Source organism: Tyto alba, unplaced genomic scaffold (assembly GCF_018691265.1).
Source record: "Tyto alba isolate M040663 unplaced genomic scaffold, T.alba_DEE_v4.0 Super-Scaffold_41, whole genome shotgun sequence".
In the NCBI taxonomy this organism is placed as follows: domain Eukaryota; kingdom Metazoa; phylum Chordata; class Aves; order Strigiformes; family Tytonidae; genus Tyto; species Tyto alba.
In genome coordinates, this window is record NW_024881317.1 from 13,729,555 (window position 1) to 13,755,588 (window position 26,034).

Consider the following 26,034-nt stretch of genomic DNA (forward strand, 5'->3'; position numbering starts at 1 on the left):
CCTCGGCGGGCGCTAGTACTACCGATATAATGCGAGAGTCATTTGTGAAGTAACGCGGTATGGGCTGAAGCAGCTGCCGGGGGAAGTGCCTCCAGCGACCATCACCGTTTCGTTTTGCGGCTGGTGACGGGCCCGGTACGTCGGCTGTCAGCAAATCCGCCATCACCGCTTTCTCACGATGCCACTTTCCGCCTTAATGAACCGGTCCCGGTCCCTCGGAGGGGGGGTGGGATGGCGGTGTCGCCGTCACCGCCCGGCCGGCTGTCCCCGACACGCGTTTATCACCGAACGCCGCGGAGCCCGCCGGTACCGGCCGTGGGGCGCGGCCCCTTTAAGAGGAGGTGCTTCCTGCCCCTCCCGCCCGGTCGCTGGCGGGGCCGTGCGGCGCTCCGTAGTTGCGTCACTGAGCGGCGCGGGCGGCGTGGCCGTGGGCGCGCGGCGGCGGCGGGGCCGCGCTCTCGCCATGGCGGACATGGAGGATCTCTTCGGCAGCGACGCCGACTCGGAGGCCGAGCAGAAAGGTGCGGGGCGCCGCGGCCCTCCCCCCTCAGCCCTCAGCCGCGGGCGGGAGGCGGCCTGCGGGCTGGCGCCCTGCTCCTGGCGGCGTCGCTCGGGCAGCGGGCGGTGCCCCGGGCCCCCTTTGCGCACCTGCTGTTTGGGCTAAAAAGCAAAGAAAACCGCGTTCCTGTAGCGGCCTGCCGCCGGAAGGCGGCTCGGGGCGGGAGGGCGGGCGGGTACGATCCGCACAGACCCGGGCTTGCCGCCGGCGCTCCGTCAAACAGTGGTTTGTAGTGACTGTTCCAGCACCGCAGCCACGGAGAGTCACAAATGATGGGAAACAAAAGGGGTTTTGATTCTGGTAACCCTTAACCTTGTGCTTGCTTAGAACTGTTTGAGATGGTGAAAACGAGTCCTGTTTGCCCTTTATTACCTGGAAAAGTTTTAACTGTCATCGGGATCTAAAGAAAAATGATTGAATACCACCTGATTTAAGTCATTTGTGTATTTTTAAAACGCTTAGATCAATTTCTGTAAATCATTTTTCAAGGCAGATTTTTTTTTTTTTCCTGCTTGAAATGACATCCACCAAGCACTGAGCAGCTCTATTGTAACAAACACGGCAGGGTACATAAGACTGCTAACTTGGATTGAAGACATGATGATGGGTTTAGATTTGTAGGATCTCATAAGCCATGTATATGTGTTTACTTATCTTAAGCCTTCCGTATTTCAAATTTTATATTTTTTCTACATCTTTAGAATCTTAGATAGTAGCTTGTGGTTTGAAACGTGTCATCCATCGTTTTTCATTGTGTCTATCATTGGCTGTGCCTTTATTAGTAGACATTTTATTTCACTGTTCTTGGTAGCTTTTATAGTTCTTAACAGTTTTTTGTAAGTTCTCTCTCTGGGTTTTGGGTGGATTTTTTATTTTTTTTTTTTTTTAAACCAATGCCCATCATTATGTGTATCCTTGTAGGGACATTTTAACTCTTGAAAGGGTGATGTTTGTTTTGCAGATTCCGATTCTGGATCCGAATCTGATTCTGATCAAGAGAATGCTGGCTCTGGTAGTAACGCTTCTGGAAGCGACAGTGACCAGGATGATGACAGAGAGGCAATAAAACCTAGCAATAAGGAGTTATTTGGAGACGATAGTGAGGATGAAGGGGCATCCCATCACACGGGGAGTGACAACCACTCTGAAAGATCCTACAATCGCTCTGAAGCTTCAGGACATTCTGAGCATGAAGATAATGATCAGTCAGATGTGGACCAGCACAGTGTTTCAGAAGCTGCTCATGATGATGAGGAAGATGATCGTGGGCATGGGTCAGATGAAGGTAGTCATCATTCAGAGGGAGATGGTTCTGAAAAAGCACATTCAGAGGATGAGAAGTGGGGTAAGGAGGACAAAAGTGATCAGTCAGACGATGAGGAGAGGCAGCAGAACTCTGATGATGAGGAGAGGCAGCAGAACTCTGACGATGAGGAGAAAGTGCAGAACTCTGATGAAGATGAAAGGCCGCAGATATCAGATGATGAGGAGAGACTCCAGAACTCAGATGAGGAAAAAATGCAGAACTCTGATGATGAGGAGAGGCCTCAGGCCTCAGATGAGGAGAAGATGCAGAACTCGGATGATGATGAACGGGCCCAGCATTCCGACGAGGAGAAGGTGCAGAACTCTGATGATGACGAAAGGGCCCAGCACTCCGATGAGGAGGACCAAGAGCATAAATCTGGTAGGACTGAATACAGTAGTAATGATTTGCTTCTGGTTTGATCTCTGTTATTTCATTTATAGTGGCCCGAAAAGATTCGGACCTCAATGTAAAGGCATTAATTGCATAGCTTGCAACGATAGTCATCTTTGTGTAATACTTTTTTATGCAGCATTTTAAAATTCCTTTTAATCTGATTCAATTTATTAATACAAAAGAATTTTTAAACATGCGGAACAAAGTTTTTCATTTGCTGAGAATAATTATGCTCCTTAGTAGAGTCTGCAAGGGGCAGTGATAGTGAAGATGAAGTTCTGAGGATGAAGCGAAAGAAACCAATTGCTTCAGATTCAGAAGTGGACAGTGATACAGAAGGGCAGAAAGGTAAATAAATGGTGGTGTTGTTTTGTGGGGTTTTGGTTCATTTAATCCTCATCTTAAGCATGCCATTCATCTCCTGCAGAACTTGATAAAATTGATAGCGCTTGCTATACAGTTTAACTATAGCACCATAGAAATAACAAAACAGCACAGTAAGAATTCTTTGTGGGGAAGCACACACTGTATTTCTGCTGATTATCTCGAGTTAGCTCTATCAGTTTTTCAGTTTCGTCTGTGAGAGACAGAGCTTTTCTTTTGCGAATGTTGTTTCGCACATTTTTACTGGAAGATGTTAAGAAATGGAGCCTCTAATCAGAGCAGCCCAGAGAACCTGTACTGGTTTTTGTACCTGCAAAGTGCGTAATGAAGTTGCTGTTTACATATGTTCCTGTTGTTTACTGGAGTAAAGGGTGATCTTATACTCTTAATTCTTCTGTTGCCATTTTTCAACTAGATTCTCTTATTTGATAGAGCCTTTTCAGGAAGACATACCTTGAATCCTTAGCTTAAAAGTACACATAAAAACTGTTTTTTCATGATAAGGGAATAATGTATGCTTCACAGACATTCACAATTTTTAACCTTTGTAGGTGATTTTAAGTGGTAAAAGAAGTGAAGTGTGTGTCAATCCTTTTTTCCTGTGAGTGTGCTTGCATGCAGGAGTATGTGTGTGCCTATATGTGTATTTTTAAACAGTAATTTTTCTGCTCAAGAGCATGCAGATGTCATGGATCTATTTGGAGGTGCAGATGACATTTCCTCAGGGAGTGATGGAGAAGACAAGCCACCAACTCCAGGACAGCCCATTGTGAGTAGACTTGACTTCTGAAATAATTAACATGCCATTCCACTCTGAAATGTAGAACACTGATTAAGTTTGATAATACTTTAGTGAAAAAAAAGTAATGGCATTAAGTAAGCATTAGAGATAATTCTGCCCTAGTTGAAAGCATTATTAAGGTTTTATACATAGCAATATCAGATGGATTAATTTATCTGCCTTCCCCCATCCCTGCTCTACTTTTTGTACTTGAAAGAAATATAATGAATAGTTTTGATTGTAATCAAGTAAAATACAAAGTCATGGCTATTTTTGGTACCTCAGTACAGCTATTTGACAAATATTTTCATATTGAGTCTTGATGATAATACCTAAAAATACGGTTTTTATCTGGGAAAAGTTGTCACCCCTGTACTCTCCAGTGCTTAGCTGAAAACTGTGTGTCGGCTCCTTTGCTGTTTCCTTACTGTCTTCGGTGTCTTGAATTTCCACTGGTATCTGAAATCACTTTAAGTGTCATATGAAAATGCTGAATTGAATTGCTGCTACTGAATATGTGCAAGGTCTACCCTAAGCTTCCTGATCTCTCTCTGTCCATATGGATGACATCTCTTTAACCGAAATGTAAGTGCTTGTTAGAGCAACGGTAGCCAGACAGACTTTTGCTCCTGTTCTCCTTTTTATCACTAGGATGAGAATGGACTGAGTCAAGAACAGCAGGAAGAAGAGCCTATTCCAGAGACTAGAATAGAGGTAGAAATACCGAAAGTAAACACGGACCTGGGTAACGATTTGTATTTTGTAAAGCTGCCCAACTTCCTTAGCGTGGAGCCCAGGTAATTCCACATTAAATACGTGATTGATGAGGTTTTTTAGTATTTCCCTATATTGCTTTTGTTTTAGTAATACAATTAAATGTTGGCTATATTTAAAATGGTTGACATTAAGATGCACACTTTTGGTTATGATTGCTCAATAGTAATAACTATTCTTGTTATCTAATCAAGTGCTGAGTAATTTTCTTGTAAGCAGCTTGGGTTTCAGCTTGATTGAATAACTTGTTGTCTTTAAAAAGCAAACAAAAATATGATTTAATTGAAAACACGTGCTCTCAGCTGAATTTTAAACATATATTCAGGCTCTCAGAGATGTGAAAGCCAAATGCACAGGATCATTATGCACTTTGAGTGATAAAAACAGAATTTTGAATTTTGGAATAAGCCCTTTTTTATTTGTGTGTGCTAAATGTACTATTAACAATGAAGAGGCTGGTTACTCATTTTCTTATTTACCTAACCCAGGCTAAAGAAATTTTCTGGAATTCATAAGGAGAAACGAAGTAAATTAGTAAAGTTGTTTGTGACGTTAGGTTTGGCCCTAAAGTCCGCTTTCAGCATTTCTAGCAAATTGCTGTTAAATCTGTCTCTTCAAGTGTTTTGTTAAGCAACTTTATTGCATTGTTTAATAGGTGTCTTGTGAGCCGGCAGTGTAGCACTGTTTCTGTTATATGTTAGTTAAATCATTCTTCTGGTTTTCATGCTATAGACTGTTTCAGGAAAGAACTATTAAGAATCTGGTTAGTGGCTGTAATCAACAAGAGAAGTTCTGGGGATCTTTGGGGGTCAGACAGAACCGAAAACAGAATTGTACACTATCAGAGTCTGTTTATCACTTCTTTCCCTTGCAGCAGCTTGGAAACTATTAGGAAGGGGGCTTAGGGAATCACCTTCCTCTACCTCACTCCCACCCCTGTCATCAGGTTGTTTGAAGGAAGAGAGGAAAAACAATCTCATCTTCCTTTCCCTTTGGTTGGTGTTGAGATTCAAATAAAAAAAATTACAAAGATTCTGCTCTTAGAAAATCCCTAATTCACTGCATTTGTAAGATGATGATTTTTATTTTTTTCAGTACGATATTGTATATATTTTGTTCCAGACTTAACCCTGACCTCATCATCCTGATACTAAGCAGACGGTATTTTCTGAGACAGACTTGGTATCCTTAGCTAGAGCCATTTAGAGGGTCTGAATGTTAAAGTGGATCTAATTGATGGTAGTGAAGGCACTTGGGGTGGGCCTCCTGTGATGTATAATCAATGCAGTAAATTTACATTCCTGCAGAAATGGCTGTCTCACAGCTGCAGTGCCTACTGTTGTGTGCAGTGTATATTTTAAACCCTTCAAGCACCTGTTATTTTGCACAACTAGAATAATCTGGATTTTTTTTAGAAGAATAAAGACTGTATTATATAATTTATTGCAGACCTTTTGATCCCCAGTATTATGAAGATGAATTTGAAGATGAGGAGATGCTTGATGAAGAGGGTAGAACTAGGTTAAAACTCAAGGTATAATGTTGTTTTTCTCTTTCACATTTATTTAGCCACTTTGAAGAAAAGTCTGTTTCAGGTAATTTAGAACAGTGTTTTGAGTTATGGTTCAGATTATGAAAGTTCAGCACTGAAAAAAATTGATCCATTTTAGTAATAAATTAAAAAAAAAAAAAAAACAAAAAACAAAAAACCAAACCAAACTTGACATATGCATTTCACCTATAAAAGTGATACCTTTCACCTTAATTTCTTTGCATCATGCAGCAAATTATCTGGCCTTTCTAACTGTAATTCTTGACCTATATAGAGTATATTTTGCCACAGTATTCCTTCCCATGAGTTAGAAAAAGTGTTTGTTTTTTTTTTTTTCCCATAGGTAGAAAACACAATACGATGGCGGATGCGACGAGATGAGGAAGGGAATGAGATAAGAGAAAGTAATGCGCGGATAGTCAAATGGTCAGACGGAAGGTTAGCTTGGACTTTTTGTTATTGAAGGAATACCGTGAAATGCCATGGCATGCAAAATTGGAAGGTCAGCAAACTTTGATATCAGTTCTGCACAGCAGAAATCATTTTAGTCTCAGTGCTTTGGAAAATATTATGCCCTGCTTAGTTTGAATTGAAATAAAATTATTGGCTATACATAAAAAGGAAACTTGAAGGCTTTCTCCATTTATAAGTGAGGCAAAAAATAGACTGTAGTGACTTTATCAAATAACTGATATGTGAATCTCTTTTAAGCATGTCTCTCCACTTGGGCAATGAGGTCTTTGACGTGTACAAGGCTCCACTACAGGGAGATCACAACCATTTGTTTATCAGGCAAGGGACAGGTCTACAAGGACAGGCTGTTTTCAAGACAAAGTTAACATTCAGGTAAATGTGCTATTCTGTATCAAATGATACTACTTTTGCAATTCAGTGTTGTAACTAGTGTATAAAGATTAGAGATACCCGTTCATAAACCTTCAGAAGTTAAGTGTTTAATAAGAACATGCTATTTTCCAAAGTCAGTATTTCGATTTTTCCTAAATTAGGTGTCCCAGTTTGAAAGGTTAATATGCCATTCACTGCAATATGTAGGCTACATGTATTTTTTTTTTATATATATTTTAATTTGCATTTTCAAGGGCAAGTCCCCATCTGAATCAGAAAGAGTATTAACATTCCCTGAAATTAACCTTTCTTCTGATGCACAATTGCTATCAAGATGATGATTACATCTTGGTATACTGATGTTGAATGTGAGGATGATTATTTAGGCTGGTAATGGACTGCAGATAGTTTGCTGAGAGAGGAATTGATGTCTCCAGTAGCTGTTACAATGCACATAAATAAAAAAAAAAGGATTATTCTTTTACTTCGGTGCAGATGAATCTTCGAAATCTTAAGTATGTTGGCCTTACTGTTGTCCTTTAAAAACGTCTGCCTTCCTTGAAGAAGTATTTAACCCACAGCAATTTTTCAACAGGCCACACTCTACGGACAGTGCCACTCACAGGAAGATGACTCTGTCTCTGGCAGATAGATGTTCAAAGACCCAGAAAATTCGTATTTTGCCAATGGCAGGTCGTGATCCAGAGTCTCAGCGCACAGAAATGATTAAGGTATTGTGACATAGAACTCTTATCTGCTGTGTAGTTTAAAAAATCACAACTGTAATATAGATGAACATTTCTGAACATTTTATGACTTTATGAAAAACAGTGTATTTTGGAGTTACAGACGAGTTGTTAGACATGCGTGCAGTTTGCTTAACCTTACAGATTACAAAAGAAATCAGAATGTGTGCCATCTTTACACTGCTGTGAAGTTGCTTTTTCCCCCTCAGTCTTTATATATTGCTTCTTTCTTTGAACAGAAAGAAGAGGAGAGATTAAGAGCTTCCATTCGTAGAGAATCTCAGCAGCGAAGAATGCGAGAGAAGCAGCATCAGCGTGGTCTGAGTGCAAATTATTTAGAACCTGATCGCTATGATGAAGAGGATGAGGGAGATGATGCAATCAGTCTAGCAGCTATCAAAAACAGATACAAAGGTGGCATCAGAGGTAATAATAAACCCAAACAGCATGTAAGTAGGGCCTATGTGATTCAGACGGATTAATTTCACAGAGGAGTCCTGGTAAGATATTTTGCCAGTTCATTTGATACATAAGGAGACATGAATTCAGTTCGTATATTGTGTTTACTCTGGAGTTAGATTCTGGCGGCCTTTTATGGAACTAAATGTAAGAGAATTATTTTTAATATTCTCTCTTCCTCACCAGTTTCAGATAAAGATAAATATTTGTCTTTTCATTTTTCTCTGTAGAGGAACGTGCTAGAATCTACTCTTCTGACAGTGATGAAGGCTCTGATGAAGATAAAACACAAAGACTACTCAAGGCAAAGAAACTTACTAGTGATGAGGTAAGAAAGGGATTTTGTTCTTCAGCTACTCATTTTTAGTCAGCAACATTTCCTGCACTAAATCAAGTTTTTAGAGCTGAGACTTTTGTAGTTTCTTTTATGTTGTGATAAATGTATTGTTTGACTTTGGTATGCTTTCCATGGTAATTAATCACCAATTTCTTATACACTGCATTAGTTCGTAGACCTGAGTGATTCCCAAAGATCATCACTATTGTTATTGCTGATTTAAAGGTGAAAAAAATTATGCAGTTATGTAAAATGACTTTACCAAAATTATGCATGGAGTAAAACCACAGAATTCTAGTGCAGCATTGTCTACTAAGATACATGGTCCTCTCCTGTTTATTATGGAAATAGTGGAAGCATTTTCACATAGTATTTCTGCTCTTTTTAAACAGAAGGGTTAAACAACTGAGTTAAAAGCATTAATGTCCATTCCTAAATAGACGTTATCCATCAGTCAAGTATCACCTTAAACATTAGGCCATGATCAAGTTAGCACTACTGCTGTAGCAAACAGTTGTTTCCTCTTCTAAAACTGTTTTATTGGTTTATAATTTATCACTGCTGGGTGTAAATGAATCTTTGTGTGTCACGTCTTGTGGTTTAGTTCACATAATGTCACTTCTGATACAGAACTCCAGTGTAACACTTTCCAAAATTGTCAGACGATTTCTGAGATTAAAATTTAGCTATTTTCATCCAGTGGTAGAAGTGGAACCAGGAAATACACAGACTCTGTCCTATATCAGCTACACCTGTGTAGTCTATTTTCCTGACCCTTGTTCCTCATTGGAAAATGCTTCTGTGGCAAAGAACCATAGGATATTTACTGTGTACTTTGGCAACCTGAAAGAAGAGGGCATTTTGGAATTCATGACAAGTGGCTGTTGATGCTGGCTTCCCGCTGCCCTGTTCAAAAGGGAATTGAGTTGGGTCGGGTGTTTGACCTACTTGGTTTGAGTAGCCCATTTGTTTGCTTTCTTTTAAACATCACCAGTTCTGTATTACTGTAATCTTGCTGTTGATTGGTAGTAGTGCAGCCTCGAATTGCAGCTGTGCTTGCATTTCTCTCATGTGAAGCATGGCTTAGGAGTGGTGGTTTGGACACACCTGAGCTCTGCTGAGTCTCCTTCACTTATGTGGCAGAAGAATAAATACGAACTTACTTTAATAGGTGGTTATTGCTACCTTGTAGGTTTTGAGAGATGTTTTTACACTGGCATGATAGTTTGATTAATCTTCCTGTCCTGTTTTACTGTAAATTTTATTTTAAAGTTTATGCATAGAATTTCATGCAGAAGTTGAAAAAAAGAAGATTGAGTAGGTCATTGTAAGCTTATGGAATATTATTTTAACGCTTTCTATCATCATTTCCTTTAAGAGATTATTTTAACTGTTTAAATTATTTTAACTATTTCCCTAAAATTTCTTTCAGTTGATTTCCTACAGTCATATCTAGTGTGCTGCTCTAATAGCTGCTGAAGTGGCTAGAACCTTATTCTTGAATTTTAGAGGCTGCATATAAATCATCTTTTTCTTCTTAAAAGACTAATTTTGCAGTGTAGCTTACTATGTGTTCTTCTAGTGAGTGAATGCATGTTAGTCTTCTGTAATCACAGCTGCTGAATTACAAAGTTATGTTTAAATGACTGATACAGGACAGTTTTCTCTATGACACCTACCTCTATAATGTAAGAAATCTTAATTTTTGAAGGAGTGAGTTTACTCTCATTTGCATTTCTATACTGTGCTTCCTGTAAACTTCTCAGGAGGCATGTTTTATTTCCCAGCCTGTTGGATGTTTGCTACATTCCGAAATGCCCTTGCTGGTGTGACACTACTCTTCCTATACTGCCAGCTGAGTGTTTGCAATAATAGGCATTGTAAAATGAAGTAGAAGTAAAAATTAGTTTTTCTTTTGAAGACCTAGATTCTGGCTTTTTATTATACATTGTGAAAAATTTAATATTTTAGAAAATATTACAGTAATACTAGAGACAGCCATAGTGAGGCATGTAGACAAAACTGTAATTTTCTGGGCTCTGTTAGTGTTTGTTAGTAGGTATTGCATTGTTTATTTGTAAGACAGTACTAGTTGCTAGTCCATGATATAGTGATGCCAGGACTTTGCAATTCCAGTCTCTCAGAAAAGGTCTAGTCAACAGCATTTCTCTGCTTCTTGAGGAAGGATAAGCCTCCATTTTAAAATTACATGATTTAAAGGTAATATTCCCATCAGGGCCACGGAGGGGTGCTACAATATTATGAGAATAACCCAGTGATGTACAACTACTTTAGTCACCACGTAGGAAGTATGGTATTTGTAATACATATCCGCATACGTGAAACAGACTTCCTTATACACAGACTTGCTTTTATGTGCTGTCAGTCAGCAACACAGCACAAATCTTTGTCCTGATGACAATTTGTTAACATTAATGAAAACGTCAATCTATTATTAATACCCTTTATCACCACACAGCGATTAGTTTTACTGTTACTGTAGTTAATGGGGATATTCTGTTAAACAGGAAGATGAATCATTTAACAATAGATTACAAGAGCATATTTGTCCCTGTTATCACTGAGATTCCCACCCCTACTAATTTCTGGTTTCCATGTTTAAAATTCTTTCCTAATTGAGATTCTCACTGTTCTAACTTGATATGTTAATAAAGAATAAAATGCTTTGTATAAAAAAATGGTTTCTTAGAGTTCTGAAACTCTAATAATTCATGAAAGTTCTGAAACACAATCTTTGCTGCTTTCAAAAATCCAAATAATATGTGTTGCTTTTAAAAACAAGCCGGCCAAAAAAACCCCCACACGTACCACCCTCCCCAAAACCCAAACCAACAGATGAAAAAAGCAATGAGGTTACTTAGACCTGAGGGTATTTTTAAAGATACTCTTTTTTTTTTTTTAAACAATAATTGAGTTACCACTTTTTCTTCATGTCAAAATTGATGAGTTTTTCATTAACAACTAGTGATTTGTATTTTCATTAAACATTTTCATAACATTTTGATTTAAAATGTTGTTTGGAAAGATGACTTAAACTGAAATGATGTAAATGCACATGGAATAAAAATCAAGCTGTTGACCCTGTATTTAGGTGGTAAAAATTTGGCATCCAGCCTATAAAAGTCATTATGGTATAGCCTGCAAACAGGTAATTTACTTGATTCCTTTGGCCAGCTCGTTGAAGCCTCCTAAACTGTTGCATTTCTTGGACTGGAAACTGTGGAGTTGATTCTCATTATTAGTGATTTCTCATTGGTCTTTATTCTTTAAGCCATAGAGTGGTTAGTTGTTGGGGTTTTTTTAAATGAACAGACAAACAAAATGCCTACCCACTTACTGAATTTCTTCTTTGCTTCAGTAGTTCTAATGTAGGGCATACAAGTGTCCATTGTCTGAAAACTTAGCAAAGCAAGCTACACAGGCTGCCTGAAGGGAAAGCTTCTACAAGTTGAAAAATTCGCTACAAATTCTAGGAATTAACTGTGCTCGTAAGGCTTGTCGAGAATGATATTGCACATGCCATAAATCCAGATTATGCCATAAATTACTTCCATGCCATAGCTGAAGCAGATAGGGTTGCGTGTCCATTGAGGTAAATGGAGCTGCAGCTGTGTTACGGACCCTCTCAGGCTGGGACTGGTAGCAGTGTTGACTGAACTTAAAGTACTGATACGTAAGCAGTCCTGCATCACAGTAGCGCAAAATGGAACAACTAGAACTAATAATTTTGCTTTTCTTACAAGAAAGACTTGTTCTCCCAGGTTTTTTATTTTAGTTTTAAGTATGTTGGTTTATTTTTGTCTTTTTTTGCCTTTAGGAAGGTGAACCTTCTGGAAAGAGAAAGGCAGAGGATGATGACAAAGCAAGTAAGAAGCATAAGAAATATGTGATCAGCGATGAAGAGGAAGATGATGATGATTAATATTAAGGAAGCAAAAAGTTGATTTTTTTTTTTTTTTTAATATATATATTTATATATATATTGTACAGTTCTCTTACAGCAAAGATGTAAGTAACCATAATGGGGTTATTTTGATAAAGGAAAATTCCACTGAAGTCTGCATTTCTGGTGTGAATAAAGTTTTTTGACTTCCTTTTAAAGATTTTTTTCTCTTATTGCAGCAACTGTTGCACCAGGGATCATCACAGTGCTGTTTTGTATCTTGCACAGTACATCTCAGTTTTGAGAATTGTAGTAACTGATTATCCAAGTGAACTAACCAGTGATTTTTACCAAGTTCATTAGAAGAAACCATTTTAGTCTTTATAGAATGCTTAAATGATGAGTCTGCCTGACAAGGGTATGGTGGTTAGCTTACTGTTTGTATGGAGGGGTTGGAGGAACATATGAGTGGTACTCTACAATTCTATTTTTTTCCTAGATATTCCTTATTTCCTGTTGACTGTGGACAGGACATTGCTATGCTTGTATATTTTGATGACTGAAAATATTTCTTACAATGGTTGAGTAAACTGTGAAGTTCCTGCAGTTAGAATAGTTAACTGATCCCCCAAGACATTTATTTTTCATGCATTGAATCCCAGAACGAAAATCTGCATCTTGCATGAGCATTAATAATAACAACGATAATATTTGGCACATGCTAGTGACCTTAATGTCAGAGTAAAAATACTTATTTAAACAAAACTTAAGAAATTTCTGCCAGCAAAGATGAAAGTCTCCTTTAAGAGGTGAAAAGAACCACAATGTAAAAGTATGCCCTAATAATAGTGTCTCATGATCTCATATAATCCTTATGGTGCTATTTCCTATTGTTCCTGGTTGGTTTTATAAATAGGTCTGTTTAGCTGGGAAGTCACTGGAGAAGAATGTTCTGGACGGAATCACTGCTGCTTTTTTACACTATTTCTAAACACCTTATTTGATGATACAATGCCAGTTGTAAAGTGAGGAAAGGCTATAAGAAATATTTGAACATTTCCACACTTTCTTTCCAAGATGAAATATCCCATATGTAGTTTCTCTTGTTGGTGAAAGCACATTCAGATGTTATCTTTGTGCCTTTTTTAACTGACTTTTCACAGTCCTACAGAGTTTGGATGAAACTTGAAAAAGGTAACAGAAAGAAAACAGAACTAGCTTAATGCTTCTGTAAACAAAACCAGTGACTGATGCTGTGAAAGGTTTATGTAGATTTGTGTTAGGTAAGGTGAAATAAACTAGCTGATAGTTATGTAAGAAGGACTGTTGCCCACCTCTCTCCTGCCCAGCTGAATTCTGCTTTTTTTATAAAACAGTAGAAGGGTACAAGTGCCTCATAGTGAGCATTTGGTCTCATGCCATTCCCTGGTTCTTTGAGAGACTGCTTTCAACCTGGACATCTTGCTTTTGTCATCTTTAATTAGGCTAGTATTTCGTCAAAATACTCTACCTCCATTTCTCCTGCCTGGAAGGCACAGAAAGCATTCTAGCTGCAGTAGGACGGAGCTCCATTTGTGTTAATGATATTCTGCTGAGCAGCTGACTGCAGTGTAGACTTTTCCAAGTATGAAAACAAAGTGAAAAATTTCAACTCAGAAGTGCGAGTGCCTAAGAAACTGTTCTTTTCTTGTATAATTAAATTGTTATCTAAGAGTTCTAGTGCCTCTTTAATGTGCAGATAAAACCTTTCTCCATCTGCTGGAATTTTGACCCTGTAATCCTGTTAGTTTAGACCTCAGCTGGAAGACTGGCTCCTTACATGAGGCTACCTGCTTTCCGTTTGTAACCTCAGGAAGAAGCCAGCTGTTTAGAAAGGGACTCATTCTATATAGATGCAATGTGCTGTACTTTTCACAAAAAAAGTCTTCCAGATACATCTTAAACAACAAATTTGGCATATGGAAGCACATCACCATTTCACTAGTGATGTGTTTGCTTTTATGTCAGTTTAATTAAAGTGTTAGCTATTTTTATTTTTACTGCACTGCTAAGAGTGAGAATGTTTTAATCACTTTCACAGGTTAGATGCTGACTAAGCCTTTACTAAGTGATTAGCTTTAGCTTCCAAAAATTAGGCTTTTTGTGGATTACAAAGATGAAAAGAAGTAATTTTTTACAGTCTTCTTTTGTAAATTGGTCTTTTAAAGTCTTCTTTAAACATGGAATTTTAGAAGGTGTTTTCTCAGCTTAAATTGTTTAACTATCATCTTGTAATTAAGGTCGCTTCCATGAACTTAGCCTTATCCACAGTATTTTTTTAGTTGTGAGTCTAATATATAGTTTTATTTAACTCAAAGACAGTTTTTGCTATCCCTTTTCTCAGCCTCCAAGTTTGGCAGAATTAATTGGAATAGTTTCATTTTACTTAAATTAAAAATATTAAGCCAAAGGAAGGAGAATGTGGATTGAACTGTGTTTACTTTTGTACTGACTGGTCAGAATACTTCTGGAAAGCGCATGATTTGAACAACTTCCAACAAAGAAGCATTTCTCTGAAGAGCTGATACTAAGCTGTGTGAGTGCTAGATTTTCTGGCTAGTGGCAGGATGTAGGATAAATTCTCTTGAAACAGTCACTGAAAGCTATTCATGGCTATATAGTTTTGCTTTTTCAAGTATATCCTTCACCTGTTGCCCGTTTCCAGTTGTTGATCTGGAGTTTTCTTTCTAGTACCTGGTAGCATTTTCCACCAGCCATTTTTCTCCATCCTAGCCATGCAACTTGGCATGCGTTCCATGTTGCGTCACACCTGATGGACTGGGGAGTGCCCACTGAAAGGAGCAGCTGCTCATGCAGACCTTCGCTCTTCCCAGCAGCAGGTTGGATGATAACTAGCCCAGCTCACAGAGTCAATTTGCTAAACTGTCAGGAAATTTCTCTTCTGATGAGTTCGTATGTTTTCTGCCTGCAGAACTGCCTTACTGGCCATGTGAGCGTCGGAGCCAGCTCAGTAAGTTGGTGTGGTCATGACTTTGGGGACATGAGGGAAGGGTGATCTCTTTGGCAGAGGTAAACATTGACGTGGCTTTCTTTTGGAAGTTTACCCTGACCATACAGAAAGAAGTGAGTAGTTCTCTACTGTTGCAGCTGCCTGAACTGGCACATTGAAAAGTCAGCTGTGCCTGGAGGTGGTGCAAGGGGAAGCAGAGGGGAGCAGGACAGATCTTGTATATGGCAGCAAGATTTAGATCAACTCTGATACAAAGCTGCAGCCTGAAGAATGTGTTAAACATGAGATGGTGACTTTCCTGTGAAGTCATGGGTATTTATTTCTCAGCCAGTAGGCATGGGGGTCCTCATTGTCAGCCCGTTCTAGTAGAGTGCTTTTGTTTAACAACGTTAGACTGCTAATTGAGCTCCCTGGGTGTTGTTGAATGGAAGGAGATTGTTACATGGGAATGATTGAGAAGATGATTTGTGTCTGATAAATGTTCTTTTATTTTTTTCTATGAGAGGGATAATGTCCTACACTTGTGAAACTTAGGTAGGCTATTCTAATGCTCAGGAACTTGCCTGTGGCTTGACTTGGAAGTGCTTCTTGGAGAGCAATGTGACTAACGCCTGCTGTTGCCTAGTGATGCCCTTTGACTTGAGCTGGGGTTTTTAAATACTTGTCTGGACATGAAAGACTTGCAGAAAAGATGCAGACTGGTATTGATTACTAACTTATATCTCTAATTGCTTTAAAACTCCAGGGCATTCTGAGGAATTATATAAGCTAAGTAGTTGAGAAAATAACATAAAATAAGTAGATCTATGCTGAAATGATTCTCTGACATAAAGCCTTTTTATTTAAAAAAACAAAAACAAAAACAAAAACAAAAAACAACCTTGATAAGACTTTTTGTTTCTTGACGTTTTTAGTGGTTGCTTTTAAAGGGTAGTTTTATGCTTTAAGAGTCTATGAATCTTAGTTTATTGGGCTGATATTTGGAAGAAATCAGTTGTTAAAGTGGAAGCTTAACTTCAGAAAGTAGTTTTTGTTTTGACCTGGGTTGTTTTTTTTTTTTTCCATTAAGGCTTAGTCTTAAAGAAATGAGAGGTGGTAGAGCGAGTTTACCAGCAAATGTAACTTCATGTCTCTGGGTTGTTGAAATTTTCTGGGAAGCAGCAGCATTCATACAGTTATCGTTATTCATGGAATCATATCCATGTTGTCTTCTTTATTTATTTTAAATTAAATAAAATCTGATAGAACAAATTTATAAAACTTTTAAGTTATTAACTGACATACTCTCTTTTTCTGTATCCTATGACTGTGTCAGATTACATCTCATATTTGTTTCATGCTTTTCCTGTTCTTTGCAAGATACTTCAGAATATAACTGTGGAAGTGAGGTGCTCATCTTAGCCTGGTAATTCGGCAGTTTTCTGAGGGTTTTTTTCATCGAGTGTAGAGATGTGTGATAAATATTCTGTACAGGACAGATTCTTACAATAAGACTCATTATTGATCTTAAGATAAATCCATTTTTGGAAAATTTACATGGATACTGAAGGAGGACTCTCATTTTCCATACGTAAAGGTAATAAACATCAGGGATTTGGTAACAGCAGTAGCAGCCCTTCCATTCAGGTGTTTAGTACGCTTGTGTTTAGCGTTGATGTGCTTGGCTGGGGGGATGTAATTTTGAGCTCTAGAATCCTGCTATAGCTGTTGGTCCAGTGTTGGTTCTGATCATGTTTACTGCCTGCAGGTTTGAGGTTTATTTACTGGTATAGATTAAGGTAACTATTTAAACTGCGTGAGCTTGCTATCTCTAGTCTTAGTTTTCAGATTAAAATAAACTGCTACTTGGACTATATTGGAAGGGAAGAGTATATCTCAGAGAAGATAAGAAAGGATTGAGCCAGAGTGTTGTTGCTAAAACATCATTTGTTTGTTGTGGTTTGTTTTGTTTTGTGTTTTTATTGTTTTCCCTCTCAGAAATTACTGGAGAAAGCTCAAACGCTGAAATCACAGTTGTGCAATTTAAAATTGAACCTGGGCAGCTTGCGCATTTCCAGATTCACACCTGATAATGTTTGGGGGTTTCTCCTTTCTTGCAAGCAGGTTAATCTGTGTTGGTTTAAGGGAAACTATTAATTTAGATCATGAAAGGTATCTTTCTTTAGTTAAAGATACATGTTTCACATTTTTCTTGGAGGATACCTCATTTTATATTAACGTTAACACAACTTGAGTTATTACTCCTTTTCCATACCCACCTTGCTACACTGTGTATGTCAGGTCAGTAATTTGTCTTGGGTTGAATTTTCTATATTGATTTTCTCAGTACAGGTTTTTCTGGTGATTAAGAAAGGAAATGAGAATGTTCTTCCTTTGGAAAAAAATGCAAAATACCTACTGTCACTTTAAGAAGCATTGGTGATCATTCACAGCTTCATGTCTGATGATGAAAATGAGTCTTAAGTAACAAGGACAGAGGCAGTAGAGTGTTAGCTTACTGACTAAAAATGCTTGTGTTATTCTTCGTAACAGTTCTGTGAATTGCCTTGGGATGCAGATGGTGTTCCTCTGCTTCTTGGAACTTATACCAGTGCTTTATTGAACATAAACAGTCTTAGTCTAATATAAAAAGCTTATGGTTTTATAGAACTGCAAATTTTGGCACAAATATGTTTGGTTTCCTAAATCAGTCTTCTGAAAGTGACCAGGACACATTCTTATCTTGGGACTAACTACATTTAGATCAGCCTAGTGGGAGAACATAGGATACAGACCAAACTCCTGCAGTACCTACAGTAAAAGCATTTAATCCTGTAGTAACTCCTGTATTTTAAAAGGCGTTAAATTGATGAAGGCTTAACTTTCAAATTACAGTTTCAGGAAAGTATGTAAGTTTTGTAACAGTCCAGATATGTATAAATGGTCTAATATACCTAAGATGTACATTGCAGTGGTCTATATGTAACAATGAATGGAAATGAATTTAGAGGGGAACAACCTTCAAGTAGGCAAGTTGGCTTGACAGGCTTGTGGTTTTTAAGCAGGGTTGACACTTTCAGAAGTGTTTGGGTTTATGGTGGAGGATAGCCAACCTAAGCTAAAGTATTAGAGAGTTAAAATGGTCAGCTTCCAGAATAAACACACAGGATCCTTAACCCAGTGAACTATAGGCACTCAGTCTAGGCATGTGAAATCTGTCTTAAGGAAGAAAGTCTGTCTTATATATCTAATGAGGGTGTATAAAGCCTATTATAGTCTCTGGTAAGTATTTATGGTAGGTTTGTAAAAGATTTGAGAAATGTCTTGTACAGTGAAAACAGTAACTCAGCCTTGACCTGTCACTGTGTGACTAGGCATTGCTATAAAAACAAAAGATTTATTTTTTTCAGGTGAGAGGGGGATCAGATTACCAGAGAAAATAAGTTTTATTTTTCTCAAGTAGGATGTGCAACTAAAGCATACTTGGGAAGAAAGAGATGGACAAATATCTTCAGTAGAACATTCAGGAATTTGTGTTCTCAACACAAACGCTCAATGCTGCTCTCAAGTTAGCACGACAAACTGGTCTTCATTTCAGCACCCAGTGAAGTGTGCAGTTACAGTATGTGCCTGGTCACTGTCGGTATTAATTTCAGGCCTGTACTGAAACTTTTCCAAGAATTTACAGAATGAGCCAGCAAGCAGCAATACAGCTGCCATATGGGCTGGTTTTGAATAGGGTCCATCAGAGCCCAGAACGAGGCATGCAGCTATAACAGGTAGCAGGTTCTGGCACCCAGGCCGTTTCTATGAGCATGTTTAACCTTGGGTTCAGGAGAGAGAAGTCCAGCTGAGTACAGCACCCTTGAGGCATTGCTATCCACTGAGTCAAGGTATTCCAATACGGGATTATATCTTCAGCTAAACTCAAGAGCACTTTCTTCTCTTGCAGTCGTGTTTAGTCATGGATAGTGGGATATATAGAGAATATATTGATTTTATTTTGACAGCCAGATGACTTGATCTCGCTGCCCTTACTCTGTAGACATGTTGGATAGGATGTTACTGTAAATAAAAAAGTTTGATGGGTATTGAAATATCCATGTCTGAGTTTAAATATACTTAATTGCAATGGGATGAAAAAATTACAGGGCAGAGGAGTGAATACTCAAGGATAGCAGGGTTGTCGTGTATTGTCTGAATGAGATTCGGAGGGTCTTGCAGCTCCAACTGCCCCCCGTTCTGATCACCCAAGTAACGTCTGTTCATCAATTTAGGTTATTTATGGTGCTTGTCTGACTGATAATTAGGTTTGTCTCTGCTTTAACCATATAGATAATGTTTTCCCACGACCTCCACTGGCAGGTGGCTGGTTTTCTGCTTTTGGGATAGGGCGTGGTAGAAGGTGCCTTCAGCAGGGTCCCTTCCTGCCCCTCCGGCAGTGGTGGTTTGGTGCTGCAGACAGTCAGCTTAGTCCACTGAGCTGTATTTTCCTGTGATCTAAGTGGCCTGCATTTTCTTTTGGAAGCTGTTCATTCATAATCGTCTTGAGTGGAGGCTTTTCTGTTGTGAGCTGAATGATGCTGCTATTTTCATAGTAGTGGCAGAGCACAATGAATTAAGAGTGAAGACTTGGAAATTTCATATCAAAGGTGTTAAGGACCTTGTCAACGATGAGCTCTGGGAAGCTCTTCAGAACTGTTAATTGCTGTAATTGCAGGCATGGTTAGGGATATAGCTGTGTGCTGGGTTGTGAGACACTTGCATCAGTACATCATTTTAGATTCACTATGAATTAATTGAAGATAATATCATCATGTACTTTGCTTAAACAACTGACATTTTTATAATATTTTTAAATATTTCTGAAGAAAACCTTGCTTAGGTAAGTTGATTAGTAGAGAGTCAACTAGAGAGTATTGATGAGCTTTTCTTTGCTAAGAAAGAGATGCTGTGCTCTGATGAGAACATTTCACTAATCTGTGGATATGTTACCCTTTTACAAATCCTGTTTGATCTCTCGGAACTAAATAGGATTATTCTGGCTCTCAGACTTTCTCAAACACTAAATCTGAAGTAGCTGCTGGCATGGAGCAGGCAGCACCATGTATGTCGTTGTCTGTCTTAAGATTTAGTCCTGCCATAGTACGACATCACTAGATGCTGGGGAAACCTATGTGCTGTAAATGCTGCATTGCCAGTTTGAAGACTTAAGTCATTTTTCTAATTTAGCACTTTACTGGACTTTAGGGCTGCCATTTTCCTTATTTACTACTTCTCCGGTATTTTTAGATTTTAGGGCAACTTTCCCTTTAGTTAACCTGCAGTGTTTTTGAGTAAGCAGGATTATCTGGGCTTTTCCAAGTCATATAAATGCCCTTAATACATCTGACAATGACATTTGTTAAGGGCAATTCTGGATTTACATCATGTGAATTATCTAAATGTGCAATACATTGTGATTGCAGTATGTTCATTAGAAATACTTACACCTCTGCATAAGTTGCATAGCTGTGCAGAGCAATATTTTAAAATCTGATTTCTGCCTCTGAACTTATTTGCAAGGGATCCAAACCAAGTAACTAAGAAAAGCTAGCTGGTTGTGAATAGGCTTATGTTGGAAATGCAGAGGAGCTAATGCAGCCTCAGTTCTTAACTAGTAAATTGGAAAAGGTTGGGCGCACTGACCTGGATGCTTGGGACAGTTCGTAGTTTTGTAAGTGGTACTAGATATCCCAGTAGTTTGCATCTGAAATACACTTGGCTGCATAGAAAGAACAACTTCTAGTTAAACCGGAAGGAAGCTTTATTAAGGGGAGAAATTATTCTGAGGCATGTTTCATAAACTCCTTTTGAGCCTATCTTTATCCCTCTCCCCCCCCCTTTTTTTTGCCTTCCTTTCATAACATCTTATTAAATCTCTTCAGACCTTCCTAGGCCAAACAGGTTTTTGTTGTTACACAACATCATCCCAGGTGCACTGACAGATCAGCTGCTATTGCTGGGGAGCTAGAAATGAGAGCTCAAGCTTTTTGACACAGTTTAAAAAACAAGTTGAAATATTTGAGTTGGGGATTTCTGGGAGTAGTTTAAGACACGCATTGCATGCTGCGGGGCTGAGCTCTGAGTAAACATGCATTTTTGTCAGCAGACTGTGATTGTAAAATTTCAAAAGACTATACAGCTTTCAAAAGTTATTAGATATTTGAGGTAAATTGGCTTTTTGAAGGCCTTTGATCTTGAAGGGGTCCAGCTTTTGGAGGTTTCTTAAATCAGGTTGTATAGGTGTTTCAAAAACCTGAAAAGCTTTAAAATTAAAGGAAGTCTGAAATAGATGGGAAAAACTATGTGTTGTTTTGGAAGCAGAGAAATGGCAGAACTCTTAGCAGGTGTTCAATCTAGCAGAGAGGCTTTGTTGGATGAAGCTGTGGCTGCCTGAATCTGCAGTGCTTGCAGGCTCTCTGCCTGTCCCGGGAAGCCAGCTGCCCTGGGGCAGAGCTGTGTGGCACCACGCGAAGGAAATGTGCAGAAGGTGGGGTGAAGGCAGGCGCAAGTCAGTCGTTTGTAGTGTGTATTGTATCTTGGCCTTGTACACAAGGGTTTGTTGCAGCTGAGTTTGAGAGGCAGAAGGTTACTTCTCGCTCTTTGGAAAATGTGGTAATTAACGAAGAGTGGGCTTACAAATAAAAAAAACCCAATCATGCCCTGTCTTTCTATAAACACACATTAATTACTTAGAAGTCCACAAGTTGTCTGCCAAAAGGATGTGTTTTTTGGTACATGATTCCAGATGGTTCTTTCTAAACCATATAAATATATGTATTTTAAAACTGGTAACAAAGATGACTGTAAAATAAACCGAAAACTAGCATCAAAAAAAGGCATTTACAACACATACCAGTGCAATTTAGGCTGTAAAAATTAGTTGGGCTCAACAACAGCAGTATGCGATGCTTCACATGTATACCCAGGCACCGATTCAGCCCAGCTGTGCACCTCCAGGTGGGCAGGGTGCCGGGGTGCGAGGCAGGCTAACCCCCCGGAGCCCTGGGCAGGCCTGCCATGCCCCTGCCATGCCCCTGCCATGCCCCTGCCATGCCCCTGCCAGTCACCTGGGTACCGCTCCGGCCCCACGGCTGAGCTTGCACGGTGTGCCTCTGCTCCAGGCAGGCCGGGCCGCGCTTTTCTACGTATGAAATGTTTGGCTGTTGCATAAGTTACGGTCTATTCAGTGTTTTTCAGACAAGGTGCAATTTTATTCTGCTCCAAGATAGTTCATTTAGGGGAAGGATCCTGCGAGTGTGTGGCTGTTGATAGCACTGGGGTTTAGCCTGTGCATGAAGCCTCTCTGCAGCTCAGGTTGTGAGTTTAGGACCACGGTATGATGTGGCAGGGGAGGAGGGCCTGGTGTTAAATGAGGAGAGCATAGCTTATAAATCCTATAAGGAGTTTACTTGTATGTTTAGAAAGCAGGAAAATGTTTGCTGAGATATATAGAATAGCAGGTATCTAAAGCCAGAATTATGCAGTACAGAATACTGAGTGCTTTGGTTCTTGGGTTGCTTGGCGTGAAACACCAGTGGTTTTAGGTTCATATAAAAATAGGTTTGGACGTGGACCTCCAGGCTCTGAGACAGCATAAACTTGATGTAACTTTCCTGGCAGATTTTAACCTGTAAATTCCCAGTGATGACTGCTGCTTAGCTGTCTTCAGTTTTCCAAAGGTCTTCCAAGTCTCAGCTCACCTTTTGCTACAGCTTCACTCAGTACATTTTCTACTCTTCATAGACAAGGATGAGCTGCAATTTTCATAGCTGCTTTGTGAGCTTTTTTCCTAAATGTGGTGGGGTCTCTCTCATTGAGTTGTGGACCACTGAGTTCTTAGCAGCTCCCATTTGCTTGGACTTCTGGATTATTCCTGCTTCTGGCAAAAAAACCCCGTGTCTTAAGGCCTTATTAGTTTAAAGGTCTGTTGTTTGTCTATATGTGGGGAGTTCATTTTGTGAAGATGAAGCAAGGCAGCATGTTGCATGAGGTCATTTGGAGGTGGCAGGTGAAATATTTTTGTGCTTTGGTGTGACCCTTGATAATGCCTTGGCAGAGGTTTGATGTGAAAAGCTTAGATTGCTGCTTTGGGCCGGCTGTAACTAGTCCATGTCGCCATTCATCAGTTTTAGGGTTTCAGAGGGAACAGGACAGATTAGGAGAGAGCAGCACATGAAATTCTTGTCTTTGGGCAGCTTTTTGGTTCTTGTGACTGGTTTCCATAGCAGGAAAGTACGCAGCTTTGGTTAAACCTGTTATGTGTGACTTTGTTGTTGTGATCTAAAATGGTTCCTGTATTTAACAGCAGTGTTGAGCAGTGTAAAATCTGCTGTTGCCAGATAGCGAGTGGGTGTTGTGCCAGTGTGTTTGTGCAGCTCGGAACTGCTCCGGCAGCTGAAGGGCAGCTGGCAGCTTTCCTGCCTCGTCACGCGCGCTGGCGCGCTCTCCGCTGCCCGGTGAACTGATTCATTGCACCAAAATAATGTCCTAGTCCAGGGCGTCCTTGTGAACCCCACTGGCATCTCAACATGATCAAGGGTAGAAAATGAGATTGCCTTCTGCACGCAGCTGGTAGTTGGGAATTTGTGTATTATTAATACCGAAAATGAGGGGAATATTTTGAGCTGAAGTTCCCAGCGTATGCTGGGATTCCTCTTGTCCAGAGCCACACGCCTTTGGGAAGGTAAGCAGGGATATTTTGCTGCCAGATCTACCAAGGTGATCCCACAGGTGTGTTTCCGTGGAGTTTGGTGGAAGTATGGGGGCTTGCGTTCTAGGCATGCTCTTCCACTAGCAAAAGTTGCGTCATCCCAGTTCTCATCAAATTATCATATGTTCAACTACAACACCTTATGGCGGTTTCTCTTTCTGAAAATCTGCCAACTCTGTGCAACAGGAAGAGTGGTTCACAGCTGCCATTTGAAGAAAGGTGGCAGCAAGGGAGGATTTCAGATTTTGCAGGAGTGAGGGATGTCCCTGGGGAATGTTTGTAGTAAAAACCTGGTAATTTCCATCCCATCCCCCCCTCACCCCTCCTCCAGCAAATCCCAGGTCCTACTTTCTAAATGGGAAGGATACCTTCTGTAAATTCCATTCCCGTGCTGGATGCAGGTGGCCTGGTGTGCCACTCCAGCTCTTTGAGCAGCCTCAGAAGGTACCAGGGCAGCTGTGCAGACCGTCCTCTTGCCGGGGCACCTTCTGTGCTTCACTGCTGCATTCCCCCCTTTGCTTTGGGTCCTCTAACTTCTCTGCAGAAGTCAATACTGTTGTCATCTTTCTGCTTGCAGTAGATTCTGAATGGAAGGCTGTATTTAGCAATGGTTTTAATCTCTTTTAAAAAGATGTTGTCATGTTTGCTTCTGTTTCCAAGAGCAGTTAAACATCTTCTGTCTCTCCAACCTCCTTTCACTTCCCCAGCCCTTTGTTGCAGGCTGCTGAGGTGCAGAATAGCTCTATCCACAATTGCTTTTAACTGATAATAGTTAATCACTGCCTTTTGCAATATGGCAAGCAACATGTTTTCTTTCTCTGCTCTTCTGCTGGCCTGCTCTGTTCTGTTTCATTTTGATTTATAGCTCTACATGTGGGTATGTTAATGGAAAAACCTAGAAGGGACAGATTGTGTATGCTCAGACAGCCACTTCAGGAAGAGTTTGCATTTAGCTGCTTAGATTTCCATGTATGCACTGCATTATGGTTTATCAGAGCAAGTGGGTTATGCATTTAATTTAGTAAATGTCTTTCCTATCCTGTCACAGTGCTGCTTGTTTTCGCTAGAGCATATGCTCTGATGGGGGCTGTTGATTCAGCAAAAATAAGGATAGCCAGCAGAGCTGATCAAATGCTCCAGAAATGGTTTATCACATAAATTATTCAGTGACTGTTGCTGTTCCTTATCACATAATGTGTTTGACCACTTGGAGGTTGGTGTGCTCCTGTGCAGAAGCTTGCTGAGGGGGCTTTTCTGCCTCACTCACCTTTGGTGCAGGCACGAAGGTTTTCCATGCTCCTCACAGGTGGTACAGGTGGGTAGGTGAGAGCCTGGAAGGTCTGGTGAAGGCTTAAAGTCCTCTTAAAGCAATTCCCAGTTGGAGCCCTCTAGTTAGCAAAGCCACAGAGAGCCCCTGAGAGCCGCTAACTGTGCACGTTAAAGATGTTACCCTTCATTTCTGCCCACCAGTTAGACACTGCCACAGTTGTGCTGGACGAAGGGATCACTGAACGTGTGCTGGATGGTCCCTTGAGGTAACCCCTCCGGCTGTGCCCGAAGCTGGGCTTGCACAGCCTCCAGGGCTGGCGGAGCTGTGGGAGGAGTGGTAGGTACCCTCCAGCAGAAGCCAGCGGGGCCACTGGTTGTTCAGGCAGTGGGCATCTGGCCGTGTGGCAGCGTAGGGTTGCACACAGCTCTGCCAGCAACAAACCACTTTAAGTTCTTACACACTCCAGTAATTCCTTCTTGCCCCCTGCCACAGCAGCTGTAGAAATCCAGAAATTTAAGTTCAAAAGTGTGTGGCAGGTCTTCTTGTTTGGCTGAAGAGACTGTGTGTCTCATCTTTTCATACAGAAAGTTTGCCGTCTGAAGTGACACATTTATACTTGTGTCAGGGCTTGTGGGTTTAGGTTTTTTTTTGTTTTCTGAGCCAGGTAAGTTATTAACTTAATTCGATTAGGTTAATTATATGAGTATAAACCTTTTATGACACTGATAAATGGATTATATATCAAATACTGAGGGCACTGTGTAAAACTGCACTTAAAAAAGATCTTTTGTTATCTTCCACCTGCGGTTGCCCCTGTTACCTGCCCGATTTGACATGGTCTCCCCATGGAGAAAAGGGAGCAGCCTTTTCCCTTCTCCAGTGCTGGACTCAGCTTGCTGAGGATATGCACCATCAAAACACCTTTGGATGCTGGTGGGTGGCTTGGGTGTTAATCTTGGTAAAGGTAGGCAGTAAC

At 40.0% G+C, this 26,034-nt stretch overlaps 1 protein-coding gene across 3 annotated transcripts; it reads left to right on the forward strand.

The window, feature by feature from the left end:
• Positions 1 to 409: 409 nt before the first annotated feature.
• Positions 410 to 12,262, forward strand: LEO1 (LEO1 homolog, Paf1/RNA polymerase II complex component). 3 transcript variants are annotated; one of them, XM_042804264.1, is made up of 12 exons: positions 410 to 521; positions 1,521 to 2,246; positions 2,502 to 2,609; positions 3,320 to 3,414; positions 4,078 to 4,223; positions 5,650 to 5,734; positions 6,096 to 6,190; positions 6,464 to 6,598; positions 7,194 to 7,329; positions 7,584 to 7,770; positions 8,034 to 8,131; positions 11,979 to 12,262. In XM_042804264.1, the coding sequence occupies exons 1-12, from the start codon at positions 464 to 466 to the stop codon at positions 12,081 to 12,083; spliced, it is 1,974 nt and encodes a 657-aa protein (XP_042660198.1). In that variant the 5' UTR covers positions 410 to 463; the 3' UTR covers positions 12,084 to 12,262. The 3 variants fall into 3 exon arrangements, with proteins under 3 accessions (XP_042660198.1, XP_042660199.1, XP_042660200.1); XM_042804265.1 differs by having other exon boundaries at positions 2,505 to 2,609; XM_042804266.1 differs by having other exon boundaries at positions 2,505 to 2,609; positions 11,983 to 12,051.
• Positions 12,263 to 26,034: the final 13,772 nt, after the last annotated feature.